Source organism: Apteryx mantelli, chromosome 7, assembly GCF_036417845.1.
Source record: "Apteryx mantelli isolate bAptMan1 chromosome 7, bAptMan1.hap1, whole genome shotgun sequence".
Classification (NCBI taxonomy): domain Eukaryota; kingdom Metazoa; phylum Chordata; class Aves; order Apterygiformes; family Apterygidae; genus Apteryx; species Apteryx mantelli.
In genome coordinates this window covers 24,224,556-24,236,844 of record NC_089984.1, presented here as the reverse complement: position 1 = coordinate 24,236,844, position 12,289 = coordinate 24,224,556, and the positions used below count along the sequence as shown (strand labels likewise).

At 39.1% G+C, this 12,289-nt stretch overlaps 1 protein-coding gene across 4 annotated transcripts in view; it reads left to right on the top strand.

Moving 5' to 3' along the window:
- VSTM4 (V-set and transmembrane domain containing 4) overlaps positions 1–11,870 on the top strand; it is a 41,332-nt gene extending 29,462 nt beyond the window's left edge. For all 4 annotated transcript variants that reach the window (XM_067300025.1, XM_067300023.1, XM_067300024.1 and 1 more), the window contains one exon: positions 9,384–11,870. In XM_067300025.1, the coding sequence (XP_067156126.1) occupies positions 9,384–9,509 (126 nt within the window). In that variant the 3' untranslated portion in view covers positions 9,510–11,870. The remainder of the gene's footprint in view (positions 1–9,383) is intronic.
- The last annotated feature ends 419 nt before the right edge of the window (positions 11,871–12,289 follow it).

Below are 12,289 nucleotides of genomic sequence, written 5' to 3'. Positions count from 1 at the left end.
GAGTAAAGCCTTTTAAAAACTCTGCTCAAGTCATATTGCTTTTGCTTTAGCCAGAATAACAATTCTATGCTCCCCTTGTTGCAAAAATATTCCCCATCAGTGTCATTCTCTATTAGCATCAATGAAAAATGTGTACAGATCAAAGGAAATAGAGATGCTGAAATGCAAAAAGGGATGGTTTTTATGGCATACAAGAAGCACAAAGAGTCATTAAGAAGACAAAAATTCTAGGGGCCCACAAATTCTGCTCTCTAAGGGCTGTTCTGCTACAGTCATAAGTGCTTAGTTTAGCTGGTAGAAACAAAACTTACACTTCCTCAACCAAATTTTCTGGTAAGCCTTTCATTGCCTCCTACAGATTAGCTGGGGTGGCCCAAGAGTTTCAGCCTTAGAACATCTTCTAAATAAAAAGGTTTCAGTGTCTTTTCAAGGCCTCTCGTTACCCATTGCAGAATACTTACTAGACCTATGTGATTTCTGAAGCAGCGTGGTTTCAGTGACCATAGCTGGTCTATTTATGAGGAACATCCCACTCCCTACACCTCACACAGCATAGACAGCAGTGTTCATCTCCACATGGATCACTGGGCCTGGAGCCACATAATTCCAGAGATTTTCCTTTGATGATGCTAATGATATAAAAGCTGCTTGAGAAAGAGGAAGGGCTTACAGCTATCCAAGACTGAGGAAAATTTTTGGAAGCCTTTTTGGCAAAGTTTGAGTGAGTTCATGATCTTTCAGGCTCATTCTGCCTGCATGCCTCTTTCAGGCCCCACTTACATAATTTAGGCTGAGATTTGCAAAGCCGGCTCAGAGATCTGGTTTCCTAGTTCTCACAGACGTAACGGAAATGGGAAGCCCAAACTTCTTTTACAGCTTTGAAAATCCCATCCTTAACTATCATTATGGGCTAAGTGCTGCTAACGTGCCAAGTGCCAGACAGTGCCTGTCAACACAGTCCCTGCACTGAAAGTGCATGTTCTGTAATGAATAACGTGTCTGAAAGTCTGCAGTTTGCAACCATTCATTCAAAGGACAGCCTACCTGCTCCTGCCATGTTTGCAAGGCAGAAGTGTGTTGCTTTGAGCAGGCACCTAACATGTGTTTGACACCTGTGGAAGTATCTGAGAAGGTCTCATTATTTTCTACATGTATTTCAGCAAAATTAAGCTTTAAGCATTACACATTTAGCTCAATATCCTACATGAGCAGAATAGTCCTGAATTCATATTCCTGAACAAAGTAATGAAGGCAGAAGCTCCTAAATCTTCCCAGGAGCTTAGGTTTCCCTCACTTGAAAAATTCTTCCAACTTTTAGCTTTCAGGAGCGCACTTCCTATCATTCAATAAGCCAACCAGATCCACTGCATGACAGAACCAGTGACCTTGGAGTCCTTTTGGGAAGAGAGTTTAGAAGTGTGAGTGAATTATCTGCAGTCTGATTACTGCTTCAGAGAGTTGTGAAATGCAAAGGAGCTGCTATTGATTTTTGTTTGCTGGGGAGTTTGTGCGTTCTAAACTATGGCCTTGCCTGTTGTCCTGTATATTCAGCCTCACATGAACATGGGAGCAAATTTACCCATTGCAAGATCGTACTTCTGAGGTGATTTTTTTCCTGTCCTCTTTTTTAGTCTTATAATTAAGCACTATATCATTCAAGACAGTCTTATATCATACTCATCACTAACCTAGCTAGAAAAGGTAGGCCAGTCAGTTTTATGCATGATTAGTAGAATTTCCGATTATTCTGAACATGTAGGGGACACTAGCCCTTTCCTTAAAAAAGAGAAAGAAAGCAAAATACATCCATCTAGTATTTTGTGGGTTCTGGGTCCAGGAACACTCAGGTCTCCCTTCCTCATGGATGATATTAAATTAAAAGCTATGCCAGTCTCTGTTAAAAGACCTGTTTCCTCCAAAATATGTAACAATCTGTGATTTAAGTTCCCAATTTCTCGAGGCATTATTGATCTCCACAAACTTCAAGTAACATTGTACGTATGATATACAAATAAGAATTGAACATTTTTTCCTGGACTCCCTGTGATTTCTGACTATTTCCATCCAGGCAACACAAATTATCTCTCTGCCCAGACAAATAATCCTTTTTTGCAGTCTTTTCTTAGGATGTGAGATGTCCATAGGAATACTTCTTTATGAATATCATTTCCACATTCAGGTTGAAACTCAGAACACAACACATTAAACTCCTGCTGAGTTCTGTCTGCTTTCACATTCAGATCACAGATCACAATCTTTACCCCCAAGGAGGAATAGTTTGTGTAAACACAGAGAGTCTCTTGCTGGAATTGTGCTGAGACTTGTGTATTTACAAAAATGCACAGCAGATGATTTATGTGTAATGTCACGTTTGGAGTAACAGAAGTGTCACCAGAAAACTGAAAAACTTTGTTTGCTTCCTTGGGCCTTTTTTGAAGGATACAAAGAAATCAGCCTGATTTCCAGCAATGTTGGTTTAGTTTAGAATCTAGAAATAACTCTCCAACTGTAGGAGGAATAAAGCAGTAGAAAAGGTGAGGATATTTTTCCCCAAAAGCTGTCAAAGCAGGCTGGACAAACATCTGCCAGCTATATTTAATTCTGTTAATGAAGAAAGATGTATTAGATCACTCTTTATAGTCACTACCAGCCCTATTATTTCTGGGATTCAGTTTCTTTCTTTAAAACAAAATGATTCAATGGGACTCAGTGAATCATCTTTGCCCCTGACTTCATTGTCATAACTTCCATGGGATTCCATAGCAAAATTTAGCCTGAGAGAGGCTTCATAAATCATTACAGACATTGTTCCCAGTGATGAAGGCTTTCCTATAGAGTAAAAAATAGACATCTTAGTGGAAAGAAACTGGCCTTTTTTATTGATAGTGCCACCAACAATCGCACTTCCTACTCCAAGAATTTTCCCATGTCATATTTCTCAGCCTTGGCAGACAGAACACAATGGCTCCCTTGATATTTCAGAGCTCTCACTGGCCAGGAGTTGCATTTTGCTCTTCATTTCTAAGGGCTAATTCATCTTGCACAATCTAGCTTCATTTTTTCATGAAGGTCTGCAGAAGTCACTTTTGAAGTCCCTCTCTTGCAGGGGAATCTCCAACTTTCTGCCTCGTTAGCTGTCCTTCCACATGGCAAGTTGTTCTGTGGCTTGCACAGGTGAGGGGGAAATGGTACAGTCTCCTCCAGTCTTTGATCTTACAGACCCCTGCCTGCCCACCATGCTTTTGGGCAACACCTCTGACATGTCACCATTGACCTCTATTAGAGAAGAAAGCAAATCCTTTGATCCTACTTGGCAAACATAGAGGTCAATAAACAGACTTCCCGGTACTCACGTTAGACTCCCTAGGGCTGATTTAAGCCCATATAATTATCTAAAATGAGTTCCAGAGACAAGGCAGGAGCCACAGATGGAGAAAAGTGCTTTTGTTTTGTCATCTAGGTTTCTGTATTGGGCCCAGGTGTTTGGGAACCAGGTGGGCACCAAGCAGCACCAGACGTTTCTCACCATCCGGACACCATCAAAATGTTCTCTGTTCCCCAATGCTTCCCACCTGCTATATAAAGCTTTAGACCGGGGCAAAGGTCAGCCAAGCATTTCTCTCAAGGGTGGCTATGCTCACCACAGGGCTGGTCGAGAGCTGAGATCTCATTAGATCATGCTCCTGCCCCTTCCTTGGGAAGGGCATCCAGCAGGAGACCAAGAGTGGCTGCACCACTTCCCTCCAGCTATCCCATCCTGAGGGACTCAGTGCAGCTCCTTATTTCCCGCTACCGGTACAGAAAGGCCTGTCAAGTATCCTTTCCCTATTGACGTCCTTTCAAAGATACAGGTGCTCCTGTAATTGCAGTGCCACAGGTGAGCAGGAGCTGAGGCATGAGCTAACAACATTGGGTTCCTGGACACATGTCCCTTCTCCAGGCCTTGCTGGCAGGAAGGTGAATCTGTTGCAGCCCGTGCACCAAATATGCTGAGCCTTCATTTCAATACACTCTTGCCTTCATCTCTGTAGCTGACCCCCCAGCGTCGGCCAAGCTGGAAGCCTCTGACTCTGCCCCCTCCCGCAGATTCCAAAAAATGATGCTTGTGAAAAGAGATATGCAGAGGAAAAGATGAGATAGCCCCTTTCCCTTGGACTGCACACACTATGCAGTTTATTCCCATCTGTGCATTCATGCAGAGGGAAGCAATGGTCTGTCCCTTTGGCCAAAGCCCATCCAGTTGGCCTGGAGAGTCCTGTCTAGACACTTTTTGCTTCTGTGAGTGCTCAGGCAGTGACATAGGATGCTCCTGAGCCATGCCATCTGGACAGTATCGGCACTTTTCCTGTGGAGCTCTTTACAGAGCGTGAGTACAAAACAGGATGTTTCTCAAATATGAAGTGGAAAAGGCCCAAGATCTGTTTGGCCTGTGCAAGAGAAAGGGAGAGAAAAAGTGATAGTTCTGGCAAGCGCCTGCCAAAGAGAGCTACCTTGTGGCATTGAGTCATGGTTGCGTGCTTTGTGCTGTGGAATAACCTGGAGAGAAGTGCAATTCCTAGTGGCTGGACCAAACAAATATCACCACCACCTCTTGTCTCTGTACCTTTCCAATTAGCATTTCCTAGAGCATCCCCCTGGCTCCACAGTTTGCACCCAGCAGCACAGTGTGGTCCTCCTATAGGTGACCAAACCCCATGTATTGGCAATCAGGCCAGGAAATATATGCATAATAGGCACAGTTTTACTCTTGCTGATCTAATACATTCACCCACAAGCATGTGCCTGCCAGTGAGGGTACAGTTTCAGTTTTTAAGTGCTTCTGCAGGAAATATGAGTTAATAAAAATATTATAAAGCTCTGACTGGAACTTTCTTGGAACATGTATCTCTTAAATCCAGAAAATTCAGAGGTGACAATGCAATTTGGTCTATAAAAAATTTTCTAGCCTTGGTCCCTTGTTAAATTCATTCTGCATCATATCCCAAGCAACTTCTCTCACATGTGATCATGTATATGCTGAATTTCATGGCAAATGTCCGCAGCAAGAGTTGCTAAAACATTGAGATTAAACTGAACTGAGAATTGACCTTCTTTTTCTTAGTAAACTAGAATCAGGGGGAAAATACTTTTTTTTCCCCTAAATTTAAAAATTCACATTCATTTTGTCATCTTTATGATAACTGATGAGATCATGAAACAGTGAGTGTGCAACAATCCATAAGTGAAAGTTGGCATCAGGTACTTTTCCAGACAAGTTGAAATTCTGAGGTTATTATTTGCCTTTTTAGTTTATTATTATAATCCAAATTATGAATTTGGATAAAAGTGGCCTTAGTTAAAACTTTATGAACTTTCAGTCTGGCAGTGCTCATAGTAAACATCCTTAAGGCCTCCTAGAAATTACCCAGCTAATACTGGGAAGAGCATAATTGACATTCCTGGTAATTTTGACACAAAGATCAGAGTCATTTTCATTAAAATACAACCCTTACAGGTCTTTTCTAGCACTTATATATGAGACAAAGCCAATTAAAACAAAACTATGTATAACACAGTTTCTTTTTAATATTCATATGATAGATTTTGCAGACTGTTTATTGAGAAAATGTTGCTATTAGTGAACTCTTTCGAATAGTTGCCCATGGGAAGCCCTGTCACTGGAACAAAGTAAAATTAAACTGGAGGAGACCTGGAAGATGAATGATGTTTTTAATGGCCAGGAGACACACTGGAAAATGATGATTCTTCCTAATTTATGTTTCTGCAAAGTATATGATCCCAAAACAAGAAGAAAATAGATGTACAAGACAAAGAGTGCATCTAGAAGTGTCAGAACTGTATTTGAAGAAATCATTCAATACCATTTTGGGACAATGATCTAATTTTTCAAAAAGGATGTTGTAGCCATAGGAATCGGAATGAACTCCTAGGTGGATAGTCAGGATGGGAAGAGAGAGGTGAACAGCCAGTCACTCGCTGTCCTAGTCCTAGTATCTGTCCCACCTATAACATTAGTTATTAAAGTCATGCTATTGTTCCAAAAAGGAGGTGGTGGCAGGATTCCAGGTTTACATTGCCAAAATGCTATCCAAACCAAATGAGAAATGAAATCGCGGAATTAGTTTTCTTTCCCTGCCTGTTCAAAAAATTGTTTTTGGACAAACAAACTATCAAAATTAAATTAAACATATGGCTGATAAATGAAGTACAGAAGAGCAGCTGGAAAAAAAAACTGGCTACCATAGGTACTTTAAAGTAGTGTTGGCTTCCATGCACTGTTATTACACATCCTTTGCTGAAAACCGTATACCCTTCACAATTTTGAACCTCCTGTGTGTTTCCTCATATTTTCAATCAAATTATTACATACTAGAAATATGCATAAGGGAAATTATTCTACACATTTTATGGTGTGCTGTTGCTTGTAGCAGTAATTGAAGTACCTTTTCCACTTATGAAAGTACTAATTTTATTTGGTTTTATTGCTTTTCTAGATGCAATTATTTATTTAGTGTGTTTTGGCTTTATTAAATTATGTTTACTATAGGAACATCATAAAAATGTATGAAAGCAACACATCAGCCACTACTGCCCAATGACCTGTTTTGGGGAATCTAGTGTTATTTTTCATATCCAAACATAATAGAATAAAGTAAGAATAAAGAGATAATCTACACTGGAAAACAATGCAATTTTGAGATAATATAATAAAACACCTGGACAATATGATTTCATAAATCTTAGTTCTAAAATTTACATGAGCTGGGCGTTGGGGCGGCTATTTTAGGACATGCAGCATTTTCTAAATGGAAACATAACACAAAATGCAATTAAACAGCAAAGGGGAAAGCATACACAGATTTAGTTTGCCCTGAGCAACTGATTTCTACAAAGCAATGAAAATATTTCCACTTCAAAAGATGTACTGGCCTAGTTTTAGGAAATGTAGAGTTTTACTCTGGTAGTGACCAACAGCTTGTTTGTAAAGTTTCATAAGATTTGTTCTTAGTAGGCTTTTCACATATATCATTCTGTTTTCAGGGTCTGAGTTGACTCCCACTGAAGTTACCAGCAAAATTCCCAATAGCTTCAAATAGAGAATAGATTTGCTATTATATATTATGAATAAAATCCTGAATATTTTCAGGTATTATTGTGTTCAGCCTCAGCTTAGCTCCTCTATTTACGCTTTGTACTACCTACTAGATAGATGGGCACAGATAGTTATGAAATCTCAAAAGGAGTCTTTAACAAATCAAAAAAGGCAAAACAAGTTAAAAGCCTAGAAACTGAGGGTAGACACGTTCAGGCTAGAAAGAAGAGGGGAAAGCTTAATTAAGCATCAGAGCAGTTAACCAAGAGTTTTTTCTAACTCCTTAATCCAAAGCTGAGATGGGACAGATGTCTTTCTGAACATTGTATTTTAGTTCAATCTGAACATACAAAGAAAAGAAATACGTGTGATCTTCTTTCTGTGTTACAGATGAGATCAGGTTGTGTGATCCACAGCAAGTTCTTTTACATCATAAGGCCAGAGAATTCCTTGAAAACGAAAATTTTTGTCTAGTCAACATTGGAGAATTTGATAGTGAATGAGGACCAGAAGCTGAAATCAAATGGGCTTACCCATGCAAGGGGGGAAGAGCATGTGAATGATCAAAACCAAAGATTACAATTTTGCAGACACCTAGCCCTGAAAATGGCCTTTACTCACATGTACAGATCTAGTGACTTCAGCAATACCACTTGCATCAGCAGCTGCAAAAAGTCTTTCAGGATCAGATCTACAGAGGAGAAATAAGATTAAATTCATGCTTGAAAAGTGTAAACTGATCCACCCAGAGGGAAGCAATCTGAAATGCAGACTATGAGCAACTGTGAAGGCAAAATGAAGGGATTCCAGAACAGTGCAAAAGACAGGAAGCAGGGGCCAGGGACCGATTTCAGACGATATTAGATGTTTATGTTTTTAGCCAGAAGACAATGTAATAATTATTCAAACACATTTCAAGGTAACAGGAATCATTTATGTTAAATCAGAAAGGAATAAATAGCAGTAAATAAAACAAAATTGCATAAAGAAAACTCTTGGTGTTAGAAAATATTGTCATTTTCTTCATTATAACACTTAAGTACCTTATAGAAATCTTTGATGTTTACAAACTTTGAGTCAGTTTTCAATTCACGATTGGCAAAGTCTTTCTCGAGCATTAAGAGCTTGGTGCCAGAAACACCACCTTTTTGGTAAGGTATAGTCTTTTGACTGCAACAAATTATATGGCTGAAATCTTTTTTTTTAAGTGTGTCCTTTTTAGGCTTAAATCTGAGGACACAAGTTATATTCAGGTAGAACATGGCACCCAAGAAGATAAGAGAACAAATTTCCCAGTTCTTCACCTGCACAGAGCCTTATTACTTCACCCTTCTCCAGGGAGCACAGAGTTTAACCTTCTGCAGATGAACCGAAATCCATTTCAAGTACTAGGGCCCCACATACAATCCCAAAGCAACTCTGTTGCTAGGTTTTCTGAGGTGGGTTTGACACTAACAACTGACTCCAGCTGATAAGCCAGCACCCACAGAGGAACTTAAGACAGGACTCTCCTCCTCTAAGCCACTAGTCTGAGTCTGGATGAAGTCCCAAATAGCAGTAGCTTGCAACACTTGGCACCTGTTCCCTGACCCACATGAAATTTCTTCAGTAAAACCTCTTGGTAATGTCTCTGTTAGTTAGGTATAGTTTTCATTCTAAAACTCAACCAGCGTAATACATCAGATGGTGCTGATGGTATGGCCCTTGTTCTGAACTCAACTGACCTACACTGTAGCAAAAGTGATGAAATCCCATTGAGGTGATAGTAACTCAACTCCTCCCGTTTCTGCCTTGTTCTGCAGACCCTTAACACACTTTTTGATGCTGCTAAGAAACATAAAGGGAGGTACTGTGAGTGGGTGTGATTAAAGATGTAACTTTTCCAAGGTTTACATCTGAGAAGCAAATCTGTCATAAATGTTTGAAATTGTGAGATCTGCAATAACTAAAATTAAATTGGGAAATTTAGGATTAAATTAGAGGAACTGAACATTTTGCTAATATACTTCTTTCAAAATTGTAATATGTGAATTGTCAAATTAAAACTTTCAATGCATAATTTTGAAAAACAGAGAAAAATTGGAAGTGAAGCTAAAAATCCTACTATTGTTTTTCTTTTTTCTTTCATCTTCTATGAACCAACTCTAATACAGAATAAACTGATTAATACCAGAGTAGAATTATTATGTATGAGAGAAAAAATAAAGCCTATTCTATAGAATATGTAAGGTGTCTTTTACATTCAGCCATAACAACTTTATAACTGTAATTTGTTGGTTCTGTTTCCTAGCCGAAAATTGCAGAGGAGAACTTAACATATGCTGAACTTGAACTTATGAAGCCAATTCAGGAAGCCAAAGGCATTCCCAGTACAACAGTCTATGCACAGATACTCTTCGAGGAGAACAAGCTGTAATAGTTCATGCCTGTATAAATGTCCTTTGTCAGTGTTCTATTTAATTCTTTCTGTGCTGTTTATTTATAAAAATCATACAAATGTCCTTATTTTTTTACTTCCACTCATGCGCTTCTATATTTTTATGAGACTTTTAAACAAAATGCCATTGAAAGTAATCATAGAAAAAGCAACTGGTCTACAAGTGACATCCCAGAGACATCCTCTGTAGTGTTTGGTCTCCCCTTCTTAAGGGACTGAAGTTCCACCTGGCCAGGACTGATCAAATTACTGTTGTTTTCCCTATCAGAAAATATTAATTCAGTAAAGCTGAGAATTTTTCACAGCAAAGGAGAAACTAAAATTACTTTTTCTGCATTTTTTTTCAGAAATAGTTATCAAAGTTTGGTTTTCATATTTTCATTCCAAACTTCCCTTTCTAAATTATATATTTAAAAACTTAAGTTACTTTTAATAAAACTGCTTTTAAGTGCTTGAAATCAAACATTTTAAAATAATCCAAAGGAAACATTCCAAGTTAAACCAAATGGATTGCAGGAAGAATATTTAAAGCTTTGGAACATTTTCCAGCATTTGATTTAAAAAAAAAAAAATCTGATTAGGAATAGGAAAAAATTGATAGTGAGTAAAAAACTTCCACAGAACAAAGACACTGGTTTTGGCCTTGCTCGAGATTGGGGCTCCCAAACCTGCAAAAGCTTCCTCCTCCATAACGTCCTGCTCTCTTGCTTTGGAGTTATTTCTTTGGAAAGACCAGGGCTTGGGAGACAGAGAACTGAGCCTACTGTGAAAGCAGAAAATACTCCTTCCTCTTTCTTCCCCTCTTGATCTTCGAGAAGGGATTCTTCCTTTTCCTGTGACAAGTTTGTGAAAATGGGCTTTTCTCTGGTGTCCTGCTCATGTCCCTTGGGAAGGACAGCTGGACTGGTGCTTCCAAGCTCCAAAACTTCCAATGTCCAAGCCCACGAAGGGTCAGGGAGAGTTGGGCACCTGACTCCTTTCAGCCCTTGGAAAGCTTTAGGCCTTGAGTGACTACATCGCTGATGGGAACGTAAAAGCATAGGCTCTTTAGTTCACTATCAGGCCCTGATGTTTGGCAAGTGCCAAGTCCTCTCCAGGTCATTTTTTTGGTTTTGGACGGAGCCCCTGGGCAATTCAATCTATTTAGAAGTCAGGTCAGTCACTGGGCAGGAGTTAATGTGGATTTTGGAGTAGCGCTTGTAGGCCTGGGGCTTTGAAAGTCTGAACGAAGGTGACCCAAGTTGCTTCCTCCTTGGATGGTTGGAATGTTTTAGGGATATGGCAAAAGGGTGGCAGGGCTCAGTTCACAGCTGGGAACCGTCACAGGAATACCTAGTGTCCTTATCCCCAGTACTGAATGACAGTGGAGGAGAGAAGGGCAGTGGCGACAGCACAAAGACAAGCCACAAAGGGAGAGAGCACACCACTGCCCTTTTGAGGGTTTCACTGGAATGTGTTAGTTTGTACAAACTCATCTTTTACTTTTTCTTGAATGGGGGTAGAGATTACCTAGCATACATAAACCGTTATCTTGTAACCATGTTGTGTAAATGTAAAATGCAGCTGCCTATTTCCATGCTTGTATAAAGTTCCATTGTTGTATAAAAAAAAGAATTTAAGAAAAGTTTGGCAGGCTGACTGTTGTGTACAATACTAATTCCTACTGCTGTCCCTCTTCAAAGTAATTGTTTTCAAACTGGGCCCAGTTTCTATCAACAGGCTTGTTGCTAGAAATTATTTGCATTAATAATGCTTGGATTTGTGAGCTATCAAGAAAGTTTGTTTCACGTTCTCATTATCCCAGGAGTTTAATCATCCATCGAAATGTCATGATATTTTTCCTTGTTTTCTGATGAGGTGATGGCTTTCAACTGTAAGAGCAATCAATTCTTTGACCAAAAAGAAACTGCTGATGAGAGTTGTCAAACATTCAGGGATCAGTTTTGGAACAGCCAGAGTTTGAATATTCACAGAGAAGACAACATCCCCTCTTATGCAGACAGCTGTAATGAAGGACGTGAAAAGGTATAAAATATAATAGTTAATTCTTCCAAAACAAAAATACAACCCTAATACATTAAGTAGGTCACTACTACATTGAACTGGTCACTTAGTTGTGAGAACTTTCTGAAGTTTGGTATGTAATCATTCCTCTTACATATAATTGGGCAGTGTCCATCATTTAGAAAAATCCTCTACTGTATGTTTATGCCCAGCATTTTAATGAATACCCTTCTTTGTGTATTAATAGACTATGTATTCTTGTTTATGTTTGATATCTAATTCCCCAAAATAATAGTTAATAGAGCTAAATAAATTACCTTTTTGGTGAGAAAAGTCCTCTCAGTCTGTGCAGGATTTATTGCTTGCTAGAGAATTATATGAGGATATGTGTTAATCTCATACTAAGCACTTAAACAATCCAAATAGGTGGGAACTGAGTTTTCCATTCTGCAGAAAATTTCACGATTTTAAAATGTTTTCCATTTGTGATTGACCTCAGGCAACAGCATAATCCTGAAAGGCAAGAGACCAGCCGAGTGAAAGGAGGCCAGAACTACTACTTAGAAGAACACTACATCTTCCTGAGCAGATATTTCCTGAGCCTTTTCTCATGCAGTGTCCACCCAGATTTAATAATTTCAGATCGTATTACTGGAGGAAGAAAAACACCATGCTTTCCTTTTCAATGAACTGTACATCTTTAAATACCAAAGCAACTCACTGGAAAGACTACAGAGAAGAAAATTTCATTGAAT